Source organism: Myxocyprinus asiaticus, chromosome 1 (genome assembly GCF_019703515.2).
Source record: "Myxocyprinus asiaticus isolate MX2 ecotype Aquarium Trade chromosome 1, UBuf_Myxa_2, whole genome shotgun sequence".
Classification (NCBI taxonomy): Eukaryota; Metazoa; Chordata; class Actinopteri; order Cypriniformes; family Catostomidae; genus Myxocyprinus; species Myxocyprinus asiaticus.
The window spans coordinates 15,135,802-15,161,818 of NC_059344.1; the positions used below are offsets into that span (position 1 = coordinate 15,135,802).

General features: G+C 36.2%; 2 protein-coding genes across 2 annotated transcripts; one reads left to right on the forward strand and one right to left on the reverse strand.

Annotated features, from left to right (window-relative positions):
- Nucleotides 1-251: 251 nt before the first annotated feature.
- LOC127444815 (sodium- and chloride-dependent glycine transporter 2-like) lies at nt 252-15,574 on the forward strand. Its single transcript, XM_051704359.1, has 16 exons — nt 252-410; nt 1,281-1,730; nt 2,810-2,957; nt 4,012-4,143; nt 4,288-4,461; nt 5,501-5,648; nt 5,776-5,908; nt 8,014-8,148; nt 8,293-8,396; nt 8,802-8,926; nt 9,527-9,639; nt 9,810-9,941; nt 13,280-13,379; nt 13,628-13,728; nt 14,044-14,211; nt 15,413-15,574. The coding sequence occupies exons 1-16, from the start codon at nt 408-410 to the stop codon at nt 15,569-15,571; spliced, it is 2,325 nt and encodes a 774-aa protein (XP_051560319.1). The 5' UTR covers nt 252-407; the 3' UTR covers nt 15,572-15,574.
- A 7,592-nt stretch (nt 15,575-23,166) lies between these two features.
- Nucleotides 23,167-25,726, reverse strand: LOC127444911 (uncharacterized). The gene is made up of 6 exons (XM_051704569.1): nt 25,636-25,726; nt 25,044-25,421; nt 24,570-24,605; nt 24,222-24,326; nt 24,113-24,141; nt 23,167-23,976 (listed from the first exon to the last, which is right to left on the reverse strand). The coding sequence occupies exons 1-6, from the start codon at nt 25,676-25,678 to the stop codon at nt 23,848-23,850; spliced, it is 720 nt and encodes a 239-aa protein (XP_051560529.1). The 5' UTR covers nt 25,679-25,726; the 3' UTR covers nt 23,167-23,847.
- Between the last annotated feature and the right edge of the window lie 291 nt (nt 25,727-26,017).

The window sequence follows — 26,017 nt, forward strand, 5'->3', positions numbered from 1 at the left end:
GTCTGCAGAATCTTCTGCTCTTCTCCCCTTTTGCGTCAGATGAACATCTTTACATAGTCCTGTGGGACAAGTTTATTAATCAGTCACGAGCCAGTCCGTCCCAAAACGTAGTCTCGCGCTGCCGTGTGTGTGTGTGTGTGTGTGTGTGTGTGTGTGTGTGTGTGTGTCACGAGCTCACGTATTCGCTTGTTGCCCCTTTAAAAATCAGAATTCAAGGCCAATGATTTATCAAACCCCTATTATCAAGAAAATGGCATACGAAGGGTACCTTGCCATGCACTGACGCAAACCCGATCTTTCCCACGGAGATATAGAAAGCTTTGCACTTTGCGCAGCCAAATTCAGTCCGCCTGCCGTCTCTCCAGCTGTTTTTCTGCTATTAACCCATATTTGTTGACTCTGCACAAATGGTGAGTAGAGCACATTCATTACTTTACACTTGGTTTCTTTTTGCTCTCAAATGATTTCAAACAATCGAAAAATTCTGGCGACCAAAAAAAAAAAAAAAAAAAAAAGTATTATGTAGAAGTGCGCGAGTTAACAGACAAGTCGCTATCCAGGGTGCTGAAACTTTGTAGCAGGCTTTAACTTTTTGCCAGGGGGAGCTTTAGTTGCACTGCATACAAACACGTTCTATGGAATTCGTTTTTGCTAAAGCGATATTTTGTTTTGAATGTTTTTGTATCACGTTATCGTAACAATTTTAGAACAGTAGGTTAATAGCCGAGACAATATAGATGCAGTGAAACAGTGTATTTTTCATTGTCTTGTGTATAATTATAACCTAGAATATTTTAACATATCGCTGTCCTGTGTTTTCCTATAGTGCAGTGTAATTGTTGGTGTAATGTTGCATGTTGTCACCCGGGTTTTCATTGCACGCTTCTACCGGGACTGGTGCCTGCCGCAGGGGGAAAGAGCCTCGGCCGTACCCGGCAGCTTGTCTATTGCCCATAAAACCAGGGGATGTGCCGAGTTGAATGACAGGAAGGAAATGAGGCGTAAAATTAAAGAATCTTTCTCTAATGGTAAAAGCAAGAACCAAACAGCGACCAACCGTGAGCTGAAAATCAAAGAAGTGGAGCAGACATGTCCAGAAATGATCTTGGATATAGCTGAAACCCCGTTTCAGAAGTTATAGTAGCTTTGGTTTGTTTGAATATTTTTTTCTTTCTTTCTGCCGTGCTGGTACGTTTGTGCCACTTAATAACTGACTGCAGTGTGAGCAGGTCCACTATGCTGCTTGTGTCTAATTTGTATTTAACATTTTAACTTTGCAGGATTTTGAAATGTTGAGACAGTCTTCAAACAGTATTCCGCCCCAGCCGTCGGGGGCAGCGGTTGGAGCTACAATGAATAACAAACCTGAGAACGGCAACCAGGTGTCTCAGCCGCCGTCCACAAACGAGCAGAAAACTTTTTGTCCTCCGGAAAATAAACCGTGCGAAATGGAAGTCAATAAAGCATATGGGACGTTTAAAAACGCCGCGCCTGGACCCACGTTTGCTCCTGTGAACTCTGCCGTGCGCAAGGATTCCGCTGGAAAGATGGATGGTTCGACTGCAACACACGATAAAGCCTCATCGGACGTGATGTCTAATAACCAAGGCGCTGAAAGGATCGCGGCGGAGCATAATAACGCCACCGGTGACTGGACCTCTATGAGCCAGACCACCATCATACTGGGTACAGATGGCAACACATCTGTTCTGCCTGGCACGGTGACTGGGGTAAGTTGTTACAAATGAACGTTTCAATTCCGGTGGAGTCAGCCAATCACCCCTGGGCGTTACGCTTTCAAACGGGGAGAGTCTTGAGCAAAAGCAGTAGCTGCTGGCTCAATACATATAAAAATGGCTCAATATATATATATATATATATATATATATATATATATATATATATATATATATATATATATATATATATATTATGAGCTAATATGTTAATTTCCTTTTTTTCTTTTTCTTTTTCTTTTTAATTAATAGCATATAGGGTAATGATATCTGTTTGGTTCTGAATAATGTGCTTCGGGAGTTAAAACTGGAGACCGGCTTCTGTCATATGTCGACTCATATTTTACAATGAGCTTTAAAGTGCATTGGACAGTTAGGACATGGTTCTTTAGTCACTGAAAGTGAAAAGTGAAACGAAATCTGTTTCCAGTCTTGAAAGATTTGAGCTCATTTGGTCACTGATAGTGATTATTTCTGACAACACAGTAATTAGGAAAAGTTTTCACAATTAGGTCAGGTAAGAGGATGTGGCAACTAGTCCATAGCTGTAACCCATCTGAATACATTAAACGTTGTAACTATTAGAATACTGCACTGGGATGGAAACAAAACTCCCAGATTATAGAAAATTTGCCTCTATGATTTAGCGACATTAAATGAAAATGAATCTGCTGAGTTTGGGATGTTTACTGTGTGAATTGAATTGCGAGGCTCATTGTTTCCAGAGATTGGTTTCTGATGGCTGTTTTGTGTTGCAGGATACAGTGTTACATAAGAATCTGCTTATGGTACAATTCCCATTGGGACATTTCATCCGAATTAAGGGAGATCCCTCTATTCCCATAGGTCACAAGAACATGACCAAAATATTGTCGGGGGAACGTGTAGCCCATTTTATTTTATTTTTATTAAAAAATAAATATGAATACCTCTATATCTCATGATGTTCCGTAATTTGGAGAATTGAAATGATTGTTAAAACATCGTAAATGAATGAATTGATTAATTATATAATGAATTAACTAATTAACAGAGTGGTCTGTAATACTGTAATACAAGGACTGTTCCCCCAGGATGACGATGATGATGCGGGAGGAGATGAAAATAAGGCCCGGGGAAACTGGTCCAACAAAATGGATTTTATTCTTTCCATGGTGGGATATGCCGTGGGGTTGGGAAATGTGTGGAGATTCCCATATCTTGCTTTCCAGAATGGTGGAGGTGAGGGGGAAAAAGAACAACTTTATCACAGAACACTACAACTAAATAAAATGTTTATATTCTTTTCCAAATCGATGTTTTATTTATTTATTTATTATTAGAAAATGAGTAGCTTCAAAGTTGGAAATTCTTATTCATTTTTATGATCAATTCTTAGTAATACTCATATAGTCTATATTATTTCATTAAACGCTGTTATTTTTTCTGCCATTATGTATTTATTTATTTATTGACTAATTTAAAATTCGTTTTATGATTGCGCTGGAGGGCATTGTATTATATGAATTGTAAGGACTATAATTAGCTTATTATTATTATTATTATTATTATTATTATTATTATTATTATATTATAAGTAGTTATTTTAAACACGAATAATATATATATATATATATATATATATATATATATATATATATATATATATATATATATATAGCTTATTATTATATTATTATTATTATCATTATTATAAGTTATTTTAAACAGGAATAGTATATATATATATATATATATATATATATATATATATATATATATATATATATAGCTTATTATTATTATTATATTATTATTATTATTATATTATAAGTAGTTATTTTAAACACGAATAATATATATAGTATATATATATATATATATATATATATATATATATATATATATATATATATATATATACTATTCCTGTTTAAAATAACTTATAATAATGATAATAATAATAATATAATAATAATAATAAGCTATATATATATATATATATATACTATTCCTGTTTAAAATAACTTATAATAATGATAATAATAATAATATAATAATAAGCTATATATATAATATATATATATATATATATATATATATATATATATATATATATATATATATATATATATATATATGCCTTTTTTGTAGTACATTTTGGGTTGAAGTTAATTGTACGAAACTAGTAAACTTCGTAAAACTTTCTGTGCACAGGAGTTTAAAGTGCACGTTTCCAAATGTTAGGATGCGCAGCTTATGACTCTTTGAACAGCAGCCGCTTTCTCTTTTGTAGGTGCGTTTTTGATACCTTACCTGATCATGTTATGCCTCGCCGGTATACCTATATTTTTGCTGGAGGTGTCTTTGGGTCAGTTCGCCAGTCAAGGACCGGTGTCAGTATGGAAAGCAATTCCAGCTCTACAAGGTAAACTTGTTACTAGTCAGACTGGTGCTCAGATGTAATGAGTAGGCTAATGGTTGTTGTAATGTGTTTCCAGTGAAATGGTAATCGACCTTTCGCCTGCTTTAAGTGTAATTTTTATTATCTGATTTCATTTTGTTATTATAGGTTGCGGGATTGCCATGTTGATAATATCTGTCTTGATAGCCATATACTATAATATTATTATGTGCTGGACATTGTACTACCTGTTCGCTTCGTTGAAGGGCACACTGCCATGGGCCACGTGTAAAAATGAATGGAACACCATCGAGTGCAAAGACAAAGACATGCTGCTTTTGGGTAAGGATGAGCGGCTCTCTCTCTCTTTCCTCTGTGTAACCAACTCTCTCTCTTTCCTCTGTGAACAACCCCCCCCCAACTAAAATGCGCAATGCGCAACCTGTATTAACTCAATTTAGGTTATTCAGTGTGATCTCTCTATAACAAACATATTAAATAAACATTTTCTTCTCATTACACCAAACGTTCTCATTTGATGGCTTGACATTATTTAGACTTACAGATATGTAATATGTGTTTATTTTCTTAACCGAGAGCTTGCGTTCATGGTTAAAGTAAATTTCGATGCTGCATGAAGTAGAGAGATTTTTTTTTTTGTTGTTTTTTATTTTTTATTTTTTCGTTTCTATTTAGGGTTATTGTGTCAAAGAGACACTTGAAAATAGTGAAAAAAAAAAATGTGGTGTGAGATTTGTTTGAATGAATTTAGTTTAAAAATCGATTTTTGATTAAAAAAAAAAAAAAAAAAATATATATATATATATATATATATATATATATATATATATATATATATATATATATAAACATCAAGGTATCCTTGCGTAGGCTATGTGATTTAATTTTTGAAAATATTTACGTTTTAACACTTTTAAAAACGCTCTTTCCGATGTCGTGCTTTTGGTAAATTCAGCAGAAAATCTGCTTGCTTGGCAAATTTACTGTAAGAGTTGGTGCAGTGCCGCAGTGAGATGCATTGCCACCCAGTGGCTGGATTGAGCAGCGCCACTAAATCAGCACATGAAATAAAGGCATGGTGTATGAAGTTTTATAGTTCTGTTTAAGGATGTAGCCATATAAGTATGGTTGAACTCAGTTTCAGGAATCAGCATTTGAAAAACCCATAAATAATCTGATCTGAATATTGAGAAGGAGTGCATTGCCCAAACTGTATACTGTAACTGCCCTTGTGTGCATGTGATTTTTCTTTTTTTCTTTTTTTTTAGATATGCATAAGAATGTTTTGCAATGAGACAGACATGAAAAAACAGACGCATTTCAGTTAATTCCAAGTTCTGTCATTTTTCCTTCTGGCCAGACTCCTGTATACTAAGGGACAGAAACATCACATCAATCAAGAACACTACATTCTGTTTATCTGCGAATGCTGTTGGGAATTTAAGTAAACTGTTGAATGTCACAACAGAGAACAAAACCTATGTCAGCCCAAGTGAGGAGTATTTCAAGTAAGTGTGCTTCTCTATCAATCAATTTGGGTGAATATCATAAAAGATTGATCTTTCACAGTGTTAAGAGGAGATTTATGTAATTTTGCAGAATAATGAGATGGTAATCACTGTGCTTTCATGACAGGTATAATGTGTTGCACATTTCCAAAGGTATTGAATACCCAGGGGACATCCGTTGGCCCTTGGCAGCATGCCTTTTTCTGGCATGGCTTATTGTCTATGCTTCTTTGGCTAAAGGGATCAAGTCCTCAGGGAAGGTAAGAAGAAGGCTGACTTTTCACCTTTCCTCCCTCCACTTTGTGGTAACCCGATTAAGAGCCTTCGTTGAGCCTCCTATAATGCAAAGTTCACTCTCCCCTTGTGGTATGTCAATCCCAGTCAATCGCCTTCTTCAAAGTAATCAACCAATGCTGAGTTCTCTCTCTGGGTATATTTTAGCAGATTTGTAATGCTTAGACAGTGTGTAATGTAAATGCAGTAGGTGCAATGTTTAAAATGTATTTGTAAAAACATCTAAGGCTTTGTTTTGTATGATTCTAAGTTTAATGCGGAAGTGTGTCAGTTCTGAGCCACCAGCATCGCCACAAGAAATGGCAAAAATAGTGATTGTTTTAAAAACAACTTTCCTGAATACACCCCCATCTGCAACTGATTGAACAAACAGAGAGTCCCACCCCCAGACTTATGCTATTGGTTTAAAATACTCCTACAAACACAGCAATGTTTCATTGTCACAGTGTCAAATGTCACTCACACTTTTTGAGGAAATCAGCTTACGAATGGCTTACTTGTAAGTTGCTCTGCATATTAAAGAAATAGTTCACACAAAAATTAAAATTCTCTCATCATTTACTCACCCTCATACCATCCCAGATGTGTGACTTTCTTTCCTCTGCAAAACACAAACAACATTTTGAAAGAATATCTCAGCTCTTTTGGTCCTCACAATGCAAGTGAATGGTGATCAGAACTTTTAAGACCCAAAAGGCAGCATAAAAGTAATCCATAAGACTCCAGTGGTTAAATCCTTATCTTCTGAAGTGATATAATAAGTGTGGGTGAGAAACAGATCAATATTTAAGTAATTTTTTAAAACTGTAAATCTACACTTTCACTTTCACTTCCACATCCTGGTGAAGTGACTTTCACATTTAGCCACCTATTAGTTAGGGCTGGTCAAAGGTGGTGATTGATAGTAAATAAAGGACTTAAATATTGATCTATTTCTCACCCAGACCTATCATATCGCTTCAGAAGATATAGATTTAACCACTGGAGTCATTGGGATTACTTCTATGCCTCGTTCATGTCATTTTTGGACCTTCTGAGTTCTGGTCACCATTCAGTTGAATTGTAAGGACCAACAGATCTGAGATATTCTTCTAAAAATCTTCATTTGTGTTCTGCAGAAGAAAGAAAGTCATACACATCTGAGATGGCATGAGGGTGAGTAAATGATGAGAGAATTTTAATTTTTGGGTAACATATACCTTTAAGCTAAGAAAACATATTTTAACCTTGAAATAATGCACACATCAGCTTTAAAAATAAAATAAATAATAATAATAATAATAAAAAAATACATTATGGACATTAAAATGAATGTATGCACCTAATTTCTACCTAATGTTTAAAGTTAATAAATAATAGAAAGAAGCTGCAATTAAATAATAGTGCTTGGGGCCTGTATTGTTGAGTCTAGGAGAAATTTATCCTTTTTTCTTAAATCCTTTAAATAAATTATTTAAATGTCTCTACTGTATATGATTAAACAGGAATACATGCTCAGACTGTATTTAATTAATTCTTTTAGACTGTATTTTTGTTATGTTTATGTTTTCTAAGTGTTTTGGTTAATCCTGTATAAGCCTCAGGGTTGACATACTTACATGTACATGTACTGTATGATCACGATTTTCATTTGCACAGTCCTTATACAGATCCCCTTCTTAAACAAACAGATAGACACTAAACATTTTTTTTTCATTATAATAATTTGTCAGGAACAGGCCCATTAAAACAAGTACAAAGACTATAAGGAAGTACTGTAGCAATTAAGTAATAGTACCAATTTCACACAGTAAATATGTGTCTGATTTGGCTTAGTAAATGTTAGATGGTTTAACAATGCTTTCCAAGACTGTAGCCAAGCAAGTTCCTTTGTCACCCTTTGGCAAAAGATTTAGGGGACAAAAAAAAAAAAAAAAAAAAAAAGTCTAATTTCAAAGACTTTGATCCATTTTTGAAGATAGTGCTCAGTTTGAGTGACAATTATTTTATAAACAGTACAATGACTGTTTATGTTTGTTGGATTTTTGCACCTTTTGTACTTATTTTGTTCTGATGTGCACCTTGCTCTCAGGTGGTGTATTTCACTGCCACTTTCCCCTATGTGGTTTTGGTCATCCTGTTGATTAGAGGAGTCACTCTGCCTGGTGCCGGCTCTGGTATCCTTTATTTCATAACACCCAAATGGGAAAAACTCAATGATGCCAAGGTAATAGGCATACTGTATATATTGTATGTGAGTTGTTATATTTGATGGTAAACAATTTTCTATTTGATGTATTCTCCTCCAGATTCAGTATTTTTTCATTTGTGTATCTATCTGTTTGCTTTTTCTCTTTCACATTATTCCTAGGTGTGGAAGGATGCTGCTACACAGATTTTCTTCTCTCTGTCTGCAGCATGGGGTGGTCTTATAACCTTGTCATCCTACAATAAGTTCCATAACAACTGCTATAGGTAACCAGCGCTGTCACTTCCTGCATCCTTTCAAAGAGTTACAAGTTGTACAATGAATTTAAGAACTCTGAACTGAAAGTTCTTTAGCTTCGGTTTAGAATATACTGATTTTGTTTAGTTGTGGGATCACCCCAAATCTCAGTGTAATGCATAAACAAAAAGAAATTACAGAAATGTAAAAAATTCAATCTCTGTAACAAAAAAAAAAAAAAACAAAAAAAAATGAAGAAGGAATAAAAAAGAAGGGGGGTGGGGGGTAACTATTCTTATTTTGTAATTTATATTTTTATAATTATTTTAACACTACTGGTCCAGAACACATGCAAGAGATTGTATTTTTTTGTATTATTTATTATTATATAAAATCATATCATGAGCTCTGTTTCTTGTCTTTTCACTTTGCAGGGATACTCTCATTGTAACGTGTACTAACAGTGCCACCAGTATTTTTGCTGGTTTTGTAATTTTTTCAGTTATTGGCTTCATGGCTCATGAGCTCAAAGTCCCAATTGAGAGTGTGGCAGATGAAGGTACGTGCGCGCGTGTGTGTGTGCATGTGTCTATGTGTATGTGTTTTTGTAGTTAGTGGTTTGCTAAACAATTTACTGACCAGGTATGGTGTATTGGTTGTTTGGGGAAACTCTATATAAAACTCTATAATTAAGCAAAGCTACGAGAAGTCATGCTGTGTTGTGAATATAGTGACCACTAAAGAGTGTTGTTAGAACCCCTTCTTCCATGATTGTATTTATGGCACTGAGAGCGTTTTTGCTCTTATAAAACGGTTATTGCCTAATAACACAATCTTAATATATTGGGGAAACACATTTTCATTGAAAGGTTGTTTTATTAACTAGCAATTTCATTAAGTCCCATCCTTTCTCTGGAAAATATAATCCCTGATATGTAAACTAAACTGAATTTGTAGCTTCTGTGGGTGCTGTGCAGTGATATACACAAAAACAAGGTGAACATGTGTTTAGTGCCATAGTTGATGCTATATTGTGTGTATATTTTAGTGTGGCTGGACTGCTTTATTGACCAATTAGCATCCAAGACCAGAATTATCTGCTTTATTAATCACATTGTTGCATAGACATTGTTTGTCTGTAAATATCATCTTTTTGTAGGTCCAGGAATTGCATTTGTGGTGTACCCAGAGGCGCTGACTAGGCTGCCCTTATCACCATTCTGGGCCATCATCTTCTTCCTCATGCTGCTCACACTTGGTCTGGATACTATGGTAAGGTCACTGGTGTGATTATTTAAGTATGAATAAATTGTAAAGTTTTATTTTCCATTAATCTACAGTCTTTAGTTGTTGGTTTTTATATGATGGCAAAATAAACTGAATAAATAACAATTAAAACATAAATGAATCACAATTTGTGGACACTTTCCCTTCCTCTCCAGTTTGCCACCATAGAAACTATAGTGACCTCTGTTTCTGATGAATTCCCCAAGTACCTGCGAAAGCACAAGCCTCTGTTCACTTTGGTTTGCTGTCTGTCTTTTTTTGTCCTGGGATTTCCCATGATCACTGAGGTAAGACATTACCTTTATTTCCAGTTGCAACTGTCATGTATTCCCTGTTTTTTGTCTAGATTTTATGTTGAAATTCTTATTTAGTTCCCCGTTCCTGTTTCCTGTGTTAGTTTTGTAGTCCTTTGTAGTTTTATTTCATGACTGGTTCTCCCAGATTGTTTCCCCAGGTGTTCCTCATTCCCTGATTGTATCTCCAGGTGTTCCTTGTTTTCTCTTGTGTATTTAAGTCCTTGTTTCCCCTGGTTAGTTTGTCAGTCTTCACATGTATTATCATGTTCTGTACCTGGTTCCCTGTGTTTTGTTTTCATTTTATTCTGAGTTACCTTGTTCATCTTTTGTTTACATTAATAGCTGCATTTAGATCCTCCATCCTCGCCTGCCGCATTACAGAAAGACTGACCAAAAATGGATCTAGCGGCTGTCAGACTTCTGCTCCTTAAGCAAGGGGACCGTCCAGTTGAGGATCACATCCATGAGTTTTTAGAGCTAGCGAATTTAGTGCACTATCCAGACCACTTTCTGGTGGTTTTCTTCTGGACCGGTCTGAATAGTGCACTGAAGGAACTAATGCCTCCGGCTGATCCTCACTAGACACTCTACGAATATGTGGGGAAGGCTCTGGAACTTTGCGGTTCCCTTTACACAATGGATTATGGCGGGAACCCCGGGCCAAAACCTGCATCTTCGGCTCCCTTGTCCAAGCCTTCCACGGCTCCTTGCTCCAAGCCTTCCACGGCTCCTTGCTCCAAGCCAGCGCCCACACCTGATACGGCCAACGAGCCAGCGCCCACACCTGAGTCTGTTCCACACTATGTCACACCCAAGTCTGGATCTACTCCACGCCATGTCACAGCCATGCCTGATTCTGCTCCACGTCTTGTCACAGCCAAGTCTGAGTCTGCACCACGCCATGTCACAGCCAAGCCTTCCACGACTCCTTGCTCCAAGCTTCCCATGACCCCTGTCTCGAAGCCTTACATGGCTCCTGTCTCCAAGTTGAATGATATGCCACTGATGTCAGTGCTTAGGGCCATGAAGACCCTACCTCACAAATTGTCAGCGCCCACGCCTGCCACGGCCAACGAGCCAGCGGCCAACAAGCTGGAAGCCTCGTCCGTCCCAGAGCCAGCGTTGCCAGCCTCGTCCATCCCAGAGCCAGCGTTGCCAGCCTCGTCTGTCCCAGAGCCAGCATTGCCAGCCTCGTCCATCCCAGAGCCAGCGTTGCCAACTTCCTCCATGAGGAGGAGGAGAAGAAAGGCTTCTGTTCCCAAGTCTCTTCCAGTGTACACGACCATGGAGGTCATTTCCAAGTCTTTTCCCATGTTCACGACCACAGAGGTCGTTCCCGAGTCTCTGCCAGAGTTCACGACCACAGAGGTCATTCCCGAGTCTCTTCCCATGTTCACGACCATGGAGGTCGTTTCCCAGTCATCCAGGACTCTTTGTTTCGAGCCTCCCACAGCTCTGTCTTCCACGGATTTGTCCCTCGAGCCTCCCATGCTTCGTCTTCCATGGCTTCGCCCCTCAAGCCTGCCATGGCTTCGCCTTCCATGGTTTCGCCCCTTGAGCATGCCATGGCTCCGCCTTCCACGGCTCCGCCTACAGAGTCTTCTACGGCTCTGCCCGCTCCCCCAGAAACTCCTCCAGCAGCTCCGCCCACTCCCCCAGAGACTATTTCTCCAGTGGCTCCGCCCACTCCCCTAGAAATTCCTCCTCCAGCGGCTCCGCCCGCTCGTCCAGAGACTCCTCCTCCAGCTGTTCCGTCCACCTTACCAGAGACTCCTCTTACAGCGGCTTCGCCGCCTGACCCAGTCTCTGACCTGCGACTGCCTCCCAGGCCTCCTGACCCTGTCTCGGCAGGGAGAACAGATTAGGCGGACGGCCAGGAGACCAAGGAGACCAGAGCTGATCAGACGGATGGCCAGGACACCAAGGAGATGACCTCAAGATGGGGACTGGGTCAGGAGTCCTGGTAGGCGGCCACAGGGCCAAGACAGGGTCAGGAGGCCTATGGCCACCTCCCACGCCTCCTGACCCAGTCCCCAACTTGAGGTCATCTCCTTGGTCTCCTGGCCATCCACCTGATCAGCTCTGGTCTCCTTGGTCTCCTGGCCATCCGCCTGATTTGCTCTGGTCTCCTTGGTCTCCTGGCCGTCCGCCTGATCTGCTCTTGTCTCCTTGGTCTCCTGGCTGCCCGCCTGATCTGCTCTGGTCTCCTTGGTCTCCTGGCCACCTGCCTGATCTGCTCTGGTCTCCTTGGTCTCCTGGCCATCCGCCTGATCTGTTCTGGTCTCCTTGGTCCTCACTCCCACTGGCTCTGCCTCGGTCTTCCGAGCCCCCAGCTCCACCTCAGCCCTCTGAAACTCTGGCTCCAGCTTGGTCCTCCGAACCTGCAGCGTCGCCCTGGCTCTCCATCCCACCGGCTCCGCCTTGGTCTCAAGCCTCCCTGACTTTGCCTTGTTCCTCTGCTCCCCTTGCCCCTTGTGCCCCCTTGAACTGCCTGTTTCCCCTTTCCCCCCACACCCCATGGACAATTATTTTTTTTTTTTTTGTAGCATCTGGAATTTGCTCCTTAAAAGGGGGCTCTGTCATGTATTCCCTGTTTTTGTCTAGACTTTTATGTTGAAATTCTTGTTTAGTTCCCCATTCCTGTTTCCTGTGTTAGTTTTGTAGTCCTTTGTAGTTTTATTTCATGATTGGTTCACCCTGATTGTTTCCCCAGGTGTTCCTTGTTTTCCCTTGTGTATTTAAGCCCTTGTTTCCCCTGGTTAGTTTGTCAGTCTTCACATGTATTATCATGTTCTGTACCTGGTTCCCTGTGTTTTGTTTTCATTTTATTCTGTGTTACCTTGTTCATCTATTGTTTACACTAAAAGCTGCATTTAGATCCTCCATCCTCGCCTGCCTCTTTACAGCAACACCATGAATGAATTGTAACTGTTTTAAAGTTATAGCACTTCTTCAATTAAAGGGGCTATCTGGAAAACCATAATAATAAAAAAAACATAAACAATAAAATGAGTAAATATGTTTTAACAGGTAAAGAGATAAATAACAGCTTCAGGCTAAAATTATAAACATTAATAACAAGTGAGACTACACCCTTTTGGTTGATGCTGATTACTATTGCACTGCCACCAATTGCCAGTGTATGTTTTGTTTTGTTGAGGACTTCTTACCAAATATGCAGAGCTAAGCTCTTAGATGTATTTTCAGCAGATTTGAGGGATGTGTTCGCATAGTGGTATACTTGGCTGATAATTTTGTTTGTGATGATATTTATTTTTATTTTTTTTAAGTGTTTGTGTGTGTGCTTGTGTGTGTGCTTTCACCTACAGAGTGGAATGTATATGCTTCAGCTGGTCGACACATTTGCAGCCTCTTACTCTCTCGTCATCATTGCAATATTTGAACTGATTGGAGTCTCGTACATTTATGGTGAGTTTATCTCACTGAAAGTTAATTTTACATCCCCAGGCTCCAGTAGTGCACACCAGGGTTGGGAATTTTTAGGTAATGAGAATGGTAAAAAGTACAAATTATTAAAACAACAACATCATCATGTACATAGAACGTATATGCAAACAGCAATGAGTATGGGCCAAGCTCATTTTCATGTTTCAGAATTCTTCTCTCTCTCTCTCTCTCTCTCTCTCTCTCTCTCTCTCTCTCTCTCTGTTGTACAGGTCTGAAACGATTCTGTGAGGACATTGAAATGATGATTGGGTTCCAGCCAAACAAGTTTTGGAGAATCTGCTGGGCCTTTGTCACACCAACCATTCTTACAGTATGTCTACCTTAAACATAACAGACTTTTGTATGTTTATACACAATCTTAATTCCGTACTGTATATACCTGAAAGGGGGACCAACAAAATATTTTTTCTGACTGTCTTCAGAGCAGACAGTTCAGTTCTAATTCATACAGAGAAGTTCTCACAGCTTTCTCTAGGGTTTTATATGGCCACTCCTGCAGATACCTGTGACACACATCCAATAACATTGCATGGCAAAACAAATAACACATGCGGCCCAGAAGGACACCTTCATACATCATTGCAATTACTATTGGTTAGCGCTGACTCTCTCTCTCTCACTCTAGTTTATTTTGGGACTTAGTCTCTACCAATGGAAGGTGATGACATATGAGGATTACACTTATCCAACTTGGTCCATGGTACTCGGCTGGCTTATGGTCATCTGCTCTGTTATATGGATTCCAATCATGTTTGTTATCAAGATGCACCTTGCACCTGGATCTTTAATTGAGGTAAGGGAGAGTAGATGTGTTATTTCCTCTTCTAGAGTTATTGAAAAGCACCCAACAATGATATGTAATCAGTAAATGGGTAGCTGACTAGAAATACTTTTGGAAAGTTGACATGTGCTGTGGTATAACATGCTATACTCCATCCAAAAAATATTTTAAACAGCATTTGGATAATTCTTTCACAATTACTATGCAGTTTTCATAATGTGGTTTTCATTATGCAGTTAAAAAAAAAAAAGAATTTACCACAAAGTAGGACCATTTAACATGAACTAGTGACAGCAAAAAGGTGATTAAAAATGGTGAAAGCTTCACCAATAGTTTACCTAAAATTTTTAATTCTATCATTATTTACTCCCCGTTATGATGCTCCAAACCCATATAACTTTCTTTCCTCTGTGGAACACAAAAGGTGATTTTTAAAAAGTCTTCACAGTTTATTTGCCATATAATGCATGTGAATAGTAACTCTGGTCTGTCAAGCTCAAAAAGATAAAAAAAAAAAAAAAGTGGGAATCGAACCGGGGTTGTCAGTTTGAGAAAAACACATCCAAAGCATCTTTACACACCACGCCATTTAAGCGACACTTGGGGGTGCAGGTTTTCTTTAATTTCAGTGTTTCCACCAGACTGCAGTATTTGTGTGCAAATAGCTGCACTGTGTGGCAGGTGCTATTTGCACCTAGTGCAAATATTCACTTTGTATTTTTTAATACCCCTTCATCTTTCTCTTTAATCTGATTTCAACGAGCTGCAGCCTGGAGCCTTTAATGCTTCCTTATTTTGCGCTGTTTACCACTGGAATGCGTGGCATAAGTGCAGAGTGAGTTTAATCGCGTAGTGCTGTTTCATCACACCTTTTGAGTATGTGCCTTTTGCAGCTTCCACAGAAGAAAGAAGGTTCATTCAAAAGAAACAGTCACCTTAAACACACACTTTACCTTATAGAGTCATAAATTTGAACCTAAAATCTTAATTTTGATGAAGCGTCAACTACCAGTTATCAACAAGAGTATAGAAAATATAATTCACACAAATAAATTACGAGAACAAAGTTATGCATCAAAGGAATAATTTTATTAAGAATAAACAATTTTATTTTTAAAAACCCTTTCCATTGAAGTCAATAAATATCCAGGATGTAAACCAAGCACAAGCTAAGTAATTATATTTTAATACCCTTTAATCTTTCTCTCTCCAGCGCTTGAAGTTAGTGTGCTCCCCTCAGCCTGACTGGGGTCCATTCTTGATGAAACACCGTGGAGAACGCTACATGAACATGATTGACCCACTGGGCACCAACTCCCTTGGTCTCAAACTCCCTCCCAAAGATTTCCAACTCTCAGCCCAATATCAGTAATCTTCCTCACATCCCAGTGAGTGCAACATTTCCCCAGGCCTCTGAGGGTGAGACCTGCACTCACGTCAAACTCTTCCTCTTCTGTTCTCTTTCAGCCATATTCCCCCTCTTCTGACACTTTAAGAGGGGTCTTTCAGGTGAAAAGCACAGACAGCACCCTATGATATTGTTGTTGTTGTTGATTTTTGTTCCTTGAAAATAATTTCATAGTCAGTCTAAGAGAGTGGAGGTCTTTCACGCACATTGTCATATACTTCGGATCCCAGTGGAAACTTTTTATGAAGCAAGTGTTTCTCAGAGGCAATATGAGGATGCAGTTACAAATATTGAGGCAATATTTGATTATGCATCAAGCAGTGTTTGTTTTTTTATATTTTTTCATTAATATATACAAAATTACTGCTGATGACTGCTAAAAAAAAAAAAATTGATGAGGAGACTAACCTTTATATTTTTGTCTATTTGCTTGTCATCTTGTCCTAAATGTAACAACATAAATGAGATAAACTGCTGAATAGTGCACAGTGAACTCTAAATCTTTACTGGCATCGTACTCTCGCTCTCTGTTTGTGTCCACTTATAGCCGTACCTTGTGCCTCAGACTTCCTCTATTTATAAACTACTGCATAGTATAGTGCTAATTAAACCAATCGTACTACATAGCGGAGAGAAGTAAGCACATTTCAGTCTCTTAATTATAAGCTATTCTACTCTTTCTAACAATTTGCTAATCTTTCCAAAATATCACTGCGATATTATAGACGCCAAACTCAACATAGTATAGGTCCCACTAGTATTCGCACAGTAGATCCATCCCATTCTACAGTGAAGTAATGAAAATGCAGCCATGCAAAACTGTAATAATACCTTTCAGTGTTGTTTAGCGTAGTATTCAATGGCCAACTAGCAGTTATGTATGTAAACTAAAATTTAGAGTATACTTTCAAGTGTGTGTTTTGATCTGTTCATAGACGTTGTGAATCCTCCTTATGCAGTTATAGTAGAGTACACAAAAGATTTGAAGACAGGAAATGTGGTATGTGTGGCAAACCAATCGTCTTGTAAGAAATAAGTGCTTCATGAAAAGTGCATATTTTAGAAACTACTACTAAGTTACATGTGTTAATACACTGTGCTAGTGTAGTTGCACCTTTAAAATATTTTAACATTTGCTTGCAAAGAATACAAAGATTAGAAAAAGGGACCTTTCTTCATCTGAAATCCTGTGATAGATGTTTGAGGACCATGCTCCTTTTCTTCCATATCTGTTTATCTGTATGTCTTCATGAAACAGGGTCTCAGGTATTACTCAGTTCCATCAACCTTATTAGATGTTGGATTAGAGTTAAACAAGTTTGTGGAAGCTTCATATTTCTTTGTGGTATAATATATACAGTATATAGACAATGTCCCAATAAGATATGTAAATGTGCAAATAATACCTTATCCCTTTTATTGTGCCGTAAGATTAGCATTTGATCTCACAATCAGTGTCCCATTCCAAATTATTTCACCACTGTAAATATGGTTGCAGATCGATGCTCATGAAATATCAAAATATTCACTGCAAAATAAATACATAAAAATAAATAAAAAAACAAACAAACAAACAAACAAAAAAAAATTCTTAAGTTTTCTTAAGTTCTATTTTTGTCTTATATCTAAACATAAAATAAGATACATTTACTTGACAAGAAAAATTGCAAAAGATAGTTTGTGTTGTTTTCAGAGAAATCTAACAAATTTTTGTGATGTTTCTGTTTAGAACAAGAAAAAACGATTTGCCAATGGGATAAGAAAATTAAACTTAATTCAAAGGGAAAGCAAGTTTTTTTTTCTTAGCCAATTGGCAGATTCTTTTTTCATTCTTGTTTTAAGCATACATTTTCATGACAAAGTTCAGCAATGGAACTATATGTGGCACAATCTGATATGTTTTTGACTTGTTATCTGTTAACTAATCGGCTCACTCACATGACATGTTAAGCCAATTTGCTCGCATCGTTTAACCTGATTTGTCCTCTGACCTGTTATCGGTTAGCCAATCGCTCGAGTCTCTCTCTCTCTGAACAACATTTAAATGGATCTGGTTTGCAGATAAGCTGGTTTCTTTGTAGCAAGCTGTGAGAGTTTTTCTCTGAAAACCACCTCCACACCAGCTTCAATAGTCTAGATCTGCTACAGGGGGATTATTTGTAATGTCTATTTATGCAGCAGCATGCAATACATGCTCTATGCATCATATCTTATGTTTGTCTATATGTGTAGCAGCAGCAGCAGCATCTCCACATGCTAACAGAGAAAAGAATGTGTATTTTCTAGCAGTAGCAAGTCTCCGTACTTGCTCTGCAGCAGCAGAAGCAGAAGCAGAAGCCGGAGCAGCAGTGTAGCAGGCCTAGTCCGCCAAGATCATTATCCTATCAATGTCATACCCACATTAACATAGATCTTGAGTTGGCAAGATCAAACTAATTTTTGTCCGATTTTTTGGAAAACAAGACTTAATTTCTTATGCCATTTTGCTTGTCAAGTAAATATACCATGGTTTAAGAATATTTAGATAGTTTAGTGAAAGACAAGACAAAAATACTAATTAATAAAAATATTTTTTGCAGTGTTGCTTTTGGGCAAGTTTATTGTTGTTGTTACTGTTGTGCTGGTCAGTCAAAGCTTACCAAATCTCAACGCAAATCACTAAAAGCACCTTGCTTAAATATATAAAATGAGAGGTTGTTCTTCCACACAATGATAAAAAAAATCCTAATTAAAAAGGCAAGCACTAGTTCATAGTTTGCTATACAAGTACATGTTAGTTACTACATGTATATAATTCCTCAAGTGAAGGGAGGCACGCTGCTCGTGCAATGCAAGTAATTAAAAAGTAATAACACAGAGAATAATGACTTTTCCTGGTCTAACTGAGTGACGTTTCAAAAGCCATGTAATATTTTGGTCCACAACACTTATCACCTTGAATATAGAGCATTTACTGTATTAAAAAAAAGTGTTCTTCGGTATTTAGTGCCACAAAAGCGATACTTTTCTGATATATATTTAGTCTTAATATCTCTGTGTGTACTATATGTGTATGTGTGTGCTTGTGTGAAGGTATGCATTAATGTGCAGAACTTACTGTTGATATTTATACTTATCCAACCATCCAGTCCTAGAAAAGGTGAAAGGCTGTTTGGTAAAAGAAATTGGTCAAATAGTTGAAAACTGTCAGTTTGGGGTCCCATTCTCTGTGTACTTGGATCTTTGTGCAATTGCAACATATTGGTTTCATGGGAGTTCGTTTGCAAGATCTCTATCAAACAAAACAGCACATTTATTGCTCTGTGTGCACAAAAGAACTTAAGAGACAGTAGTGCTTTTTATTTAAATAGAAACTCCTTATGTAATAGGGGTTATGTAGCACAACAAACAGTACACAAATCACATCCTAATGTCTGTAGATGGTGTTTAGCTGCTGTGATCATTGTTATAATATTTATGATTGTGGGTGAAGTTTTGGTTAGTCCTTGTGTTGCTGTATGCCCGTCCGAGAGCTATTGCTACAACCTTTTCACGAAACAAATATTCTGTGAGAAAACAACTTGCATGTGCTGTTTGTATTGCTGTGGATTATTTGTCCATGTATGCTTCCTCCCTTTTATGCTCCTTTTTCCCCACAAATGTGTCCCTTACTTAGCAGCTACAGCTGAGTTTACCACCTATTCCTAACTACAGGGCGACACTGGGCAGTAGGCAACCAAAGAAGGAGAACTTCTCAAAGGGTTCTGAAAAAGCTTAAAAAAAGAACATATATTATAAAAGAAAAATACATATATACACATACAAATAGCCTATATATATATATATGAAAAAAAAAATTATATATTATTCGGTGTATTTAAGAGACTGAGATACTGCCACTCTTCCTTTATTTAGTGATCATTATTGATGTGTGCCAATATGTTAAACATATGACATCTTCAGGTAACCTTTGGCCTTATAGATGTCCTCTGGTAATAAACCATTGTATGAATTTCAGAATAATGATACAGAGTAACTTCCAATCAGTCATTATGTGGTCAGTCTATAATGTAATGTATTTTGTGTCATTTGGCACTTTACTGTGGACCTATCAGAGCATAGGTAAAATTTCTTATTACTTGGGTAATGTCATATATTTCTGTGTGTTTTACAAGAGGTAAATCTGCCTATGGATACAGATATGTACCTCCAAAATGTCATGGCATCCTTTCATTTGGATTATAGAGGATAAATATGAAGAATATATCGATTTTGAAATTTGTGCCGGACAAAAAATAAAACAAACTAAAATAAATAATAATAATAAAAAAATAAATGAAAAAAAAAAAAAAAAAACACAAAAAAGTAAATAAATGTTTATGAAAGGCATAATTTATTTTAAATGTCATTTATCCTTGAGGCTCTACCTCAGATTTTGTATTTATTTATAGAAATGCAATTTAAGTCATAGTATCTTTGCCAATAATACAATAAAACCATATTTATCATACAATGTATAACCTCTTAATCAATAAATGTTAATGTTTTCAAGTCCAGTTGTGTTCTTACATGCGTGAGGTGTTTTGTGTAATATTTAGTTTGCTACATATGTACAAACATCACACACACACACACACACACACACACACACACACACACACACACACACACACACACACACACACACACACACACACATATGTTGGTGCAGCTATCATTATGAGGACTCTCCATGGACATAATGATTTTTATACTGTACAAACTATAGATTCTATCTCCTAAGCCTAACCCTACCCCTAAACCTAACCTTCACAGAAACCTTTCTGCATTTTTACATTTTCAATAAAACATCATTTAGTGTGTTTGTTTAAGCTATTTGAATTATGGGGACACTAGAAATGTCCTCATAAACCACATTTATAGCATAATACCCTTGTAATTACCCATTTGTAACCTAAAAAAAAAGTCCTCGTAAACCACTTAAACCTGCCCCCCCCCCCCCCCCACACACACACACACACACACACACACACACACACACAGATAAACTTCATGTTTAGAAAGAAATAAACTTCATGTTTGCTTCAAGAAAGAAAGAGCAAAGAATAAACTTTTGACTTAAATGGTGACCTTTAGATTGATTGCAATATTATTATTAATATGTTATATTAATAATGTTGCTTATATACTCTAGGTATAAAATAGTACACCAAAACTGACTGAAAAACTGGTCAAACTCTCAAATGCATTAAGAAAATGCTGCATTTTATGTCAGCAAAGGCGTTGGCTATCTCAAGGCATACCATTTAAGTATTACAATTAGGAATACCAGTTCTAATCCATATAGTATATTTTTAGCATTCAATGCATGTCAAAACTTGCAACAACGCTTATAATTGGTTATGTTATGATCAGGGGTGTAAAGTAATGAATTACAAATACTCATGTTACTGTAATTAAGTAGTTTTTCCCAGGAATTGTACTTTTTTAAGTAGTTTAAAGTTTTATACTTTTACTTGAGTATATTTTATGTGCTGTAACTGTATTTTTGCTGTGCTATTTTCCCACCGTCTGTGTTCGCAACTTCCCTGTCCTGATTTTATTTTTAACTATCAAAATGATTAGCTAGGGAGAGTCTCGTGACTCCCATCAAATCAAATCAGGAACAACAGCTATAGATCTGGTGCCATCTGTTATGGATGTGCAGCATGCCTTAAGCACAGTTCAACACCTGAACATCACGGCTGCACCTGGAAGGGATTTTCGCAGTGAAAAAGGCCAATTGCATGATTGTGTCATGTAAACTTAACTTGCTCAAGACAGATTAATTAATCCTGCCTCTAATTTGAAGAAACATATCGAGGTAAATTTCATATTTCTGCTTACTAGATTCTGTATCTATAACATAGCCTGTAATTTAGCTATCTATCACTGAGATTATTGGGTTGATGTGAGAGATTAAGGTGATTTTATCAATAGGGCTGGACGATGTTTGAGCGCTATTGTGCCTAAACGATCAAAAACACTTTATAATTCCGCCAATGCCCATCTTGGTGAGGCATTAATGTAAACGCATTTGGTGTGGTCTAAAGTGAGCGTAAACAGTGAGACAATAACCACACTCTATTTTGGCTGAATAACTTGAGTTGCTTTTAAAATATTAATGTAATAGAATAAAACATTGATATTTTTTAATAATATTGTTATTTTTATTTTTTTTTATTTTTTTTATAATACCAACCCCTGATGTAGAGATTGTGTTAATTTGTATAATAAATTACCAGGAAAGTAGAGATGATAAATTAATTTATAATTATGCTTAGCCTTTCTATCAATGCCTGATAGAAAAGTATCAACCTTTGTAGAGCAATATTTCAGGCAGAACATTCCACCAGACACAAACTTCAGAAAATTGTGCATCATGAATTAGAATGAGAACAAAACTATTTCTGAGATTAAAAGATACAAGAACTAAATCAATGTAGAACATTGTATCTCAAAAGGAGGACAATGTGGCCCCCATGTGCTACTTAAAGAAATAGTTCACTCAAAAATGAAAATTCTCTTATCATTTACTCACCCTCATGTCATCCCAGATGTCTATGACTTTCTTTCTTCAGAACACAAATTAAGATTTTCAGAAGAATATTTCAGCTCTGGTCCATACAATACAAGTGAATGGATGCCAAATGTTGATGCTCCAAAAAGCACATAAATGCAGCATAATAGTAATCCATATGACTCCAGTGGTTAAATCCATGTCTTCAGAAGTGATATGATAGATGTGGGTGAGAAAAAGATATTTAAGTCCATTTTTGCTAGAAATTCTTCTCCCTGCCCAGTAGATGGCGATATGCATGAAGAATGTGAATCACCAAAAACAAAAGAAGAAGTGAAAGTTAAAGTGGAGATTGACTGAACAGGGAGGAGAATTTGTAGTAAAAATGTACTTAAATATTGATCTGTTTCTCACACAAACCTATCATATAACTTCAGAAGTCATGGATTTAATCTTTGGAGTCATATGGATTAGGCTACTTTTATGCTGCCTTATGTGATTTTTGGAGTTTCAAAATTTTGGCACCCATTCACTTGCATTGTATGGACCAAAAGAGCTGATACATTCTTCTAAAAATCTTAATTTGTGTTCTGCTGAAGAAAGTCATATACATTCGGGATGGCATAAGGGTGAGTAAATGATGAGAGAATTTAAATTTTTGTGTGAATTATTCCTTTGAAGCCCGATGTGGCCCCTGTACCAAACAACTGCTCTACCCCCTCTATTGTGCGGGACATAACGCACCAAGTGCCCCTGCTTTTTTTGTGGGTTTTCATAATTTATTATTATTATTATTATTATTATTATTAATATATATATATATATATATATATATATATATATATATATATATATATATATATATATATATATATCTTTTTTTTTTTTTTTTTTTTTTTTGCATTCCTTGCATTGATTTGGACATGTTTTATGTGCAACAGTAATTCTCTCTGTTGACATTCAGGGAAATTTAGACTCTACACATAAACGGATTTTAATGTAATTGTTTCATACATTATGATATTGAAAATAACTTTTTCATCTTTTCATTTCTGTAATCATGTTGCCCTTTTATTTATTTTTTTAAATCAGATTCATGTAGTGTTTACAGTATCATAGGTAAGTGATGTATTTTAAAAGTTATCAATCACAAACACTTATAAAATACCTTTTTTTATTTTTTATTATTCTTCCTGGCAAACAGCCATAAAAGGGAATGTAAATTACGGTATGTGTGCTACATTTTTAAACTGCAGCATAGAGTTTTTATTATAAAGGGGCATAGCTTTCACAATTCAGTACTCAATACTCACTACTCATGAGTACTTTTAAATGAGCTACTCTTTTACTCTTTCTTGAGTAGATGTTTAGGACAGGTACTTATACTAAATTTTTTAAGATTTAACAGTACTTTTACTTGAGTATTATTTTTCAGTACTCTTTCCACCCCTGGTTATGATCACCCTTAAAAGATATCACCTAGACAATAGATGCAAAATAATAATAATAATAAAGAATGCATGCTGATCCTTATTGTTCATAGAATATTGATAAATTACATATTATACACTAACATTGCTGTGTTAAAACAATGTACCACTTGAAACATTTTAAAATATGAACATGAAAGTCTTATTCTTTTAAAATGACATAGAAAAACAGTAAATAAAAGCTGAATAATCTCTGAATTCAGATAAAATCACTAACTCTCTTGTTGTCTCACAGGTCCGTATATCACTCGGGGCTCACACTCTTTCCTCAATTTTTGTTTAGTTTTCCTCTGTTTGTGAGTAAATGTTAATGCTGCATAGTTCACGTCCTCAGTTTCTTGCTGAAAATATTTATTAAATAAATAAATCAGAATGTCTCATATATTATATTGTTCTATTTAATTTTAAGCATCAGATCATAGAACAGAATTTGAAATTGAAAATATGAACGGACTGTACTAATTGTATTATACGTACTTCTTGACTTCTTTGGGATTGTGACATGCCTGAGAAATTGACAAATGGGACATTAGATAAACACAAATATGAATGCTCAAAGTATCAGTAGACAGAAAATAATTATTACCTGCTCTGATTTTCTTCAAGATGTGATACTGGATGGTGTTTAGGAGTATTGACACCACAGTAATTGTCACCAGTATTAGAACTACATAGACAAATAACTGTTCCCCTACCATGAGATAAAATACAGATAATTGTTACTGTAATTTTCAATATTTTGACTTCACTGTGACAAAAAATAAAATAAAATAAAAAATAAAATAACATAAATGATTCCCCATGAGTATTATTTTTTAATTCAATAATGATAATTAGTTTTATTTATGTATTAATATATTTATTAATTTATTTCAGTATATAGATTATGGTATTTTTTGGTATTTAAATCTTATAAAGATCAAAGTGTACTTACTCCAATTGTCTTCCTTTTCTTTTATTGCTTCAGTTCCTATAAATATTAAAAGTCCTAATTAACAATGATATTAGTAATGTATACCAGTGGTTCTCAACCAGGGGGTCGGGACCCACTAGGAGGCCTCAAGATCTCTTAAAATTATTTAAATATGATAGATTATTATAATTTTTATATTATTATTATAATTCAATTGACTGAAAATACAAAAAGTGTAATTACTCCCTTCGACAGCTTGTGTTTTATGAAGAATGTACCTTTCTAGACATTTCTGGAATCACAAGTTTTAAGGAAATATCTTATAATAGATATATCTTATAATATAAAAATCTAATAGCCAACATGAGGTGGCCTTCGAATATTTTCTTCCGACAATGGGGGGCCTAGGAGTCAAAAAGGTTGAGAACCACTGATGTATACTGTAAAATTTGTATAATACAATGTTGTTTGACCTTTGGATTATTATTTACTTACCATTAAAATGCGTACTTTCAAACATCAGTTTTGTTCCATTTCCAAAGTACATCTTCTTGTACATAACTGTCCCGCAAAAGTACACAGCGATGTCTGTTTGCTCAACGTTTAGAAATGTGAGATTGAAGCTGGGTTGGTTCCATGTAACTCTATACTTTGAAGGATCCTGGAATAATTCTCCCATTAATATCTCAGCTTTGTTTGATTGAGCCATAGCTACAACGGCTGGAGCAGAAATATTTTGAAATTTCAACCAGAATCCTGTAAAATGCCCATCGTCTGGTGTGTTGCACTGAAGAGTTGTGGAGGATCCAGGCTGAACTCTTACTGCTGTCTCTGGTTGTAAGACATTCAATAAAGCATCCACAGCAAATGCACCTAAAAATAGATTTTCATCAACTTTGAGTGTCCTTTTCCATACTTTGAAACTTGGATACTGTAGGTTGCACCAGGAAAATCACTTTAAACAACTCCCCTTAAAGGTTTTTGACTATATACATTAGTCAATTCTATGTGAACCATTTAATTTCACTAGTAATACAAATTAGCTACCAAATGATTAAATGCATTAAAATCTTCAGTGTATACTTACAATGGTAAAGGACAAAACATATGAAGTATATTAATTTAGTCATGTTGGATGTGTTCTGCGTGCATTCCTTCCCTTAAAATGCAACTTGAATGCTTCGATCTGAGCTTCCTGTGATGTGGTCTTGAAAAAAAAAAAAAAAAAAAAGTTACAGGTTTTGCTTCATGAACAAAGATTTGTTTTTTTTGTTTTTTATTCATAACATAAATGCATAAATTTGCATAGTGCATAAATCCAGTTATCATGGGCCTTTAATTCTATTGATCAATTAAGTTTGATTCAGAACACACTTTGTTCACTAAATGTCACCTACTTACCAGTAATCTTAGAATTTATGCCTGCCATATACTGTATTATTCAGTCTACTGTCTGTAACAGGTTTAGA

Excerpts from the sequence above, each read along its gene's own strand:
- LOC127444815 (XM_051704359.1), top strand. Across the intron at positions 5,909-8,013 it reads GGATCAAGTCCTCAGGGAAG|GTGGTGTATTTCACTGCCAC; the intron begins GTAAGAAGAAGG and ends CCTTGCTCTCAG. Across the intron at positions 8,927-9,526 it reads TGAGAGTGTGGCAGATGAAG|GTCCAGGAATTGCATTTGTG; the intron begins GTACGTGCGCGC and ends ATCTTTTTGTAG.
- LOC127444911 (XM_051704569.1), bottom strand. The coding sequence starts at position 25,678 with ATGACTAAATTAATATACTTCATATGTTTTGTCCTTTACCATT. Across the intron at positions 25,422-25,635 it reads ATGTTTTGTCCTTTACCATT|GTGCATTTGCTGTGGATGCT; the intron begins GTAAGTATACAC and ends ATCTATTTTTAG. Across the intron at positions 24,606-25,043 it reads TGAAAGTACGCATTTTAATG|GAACTGAAGCAATAAAAGAA; the intron begins GTAAGTAAATAA and ends TAATATTTATAG.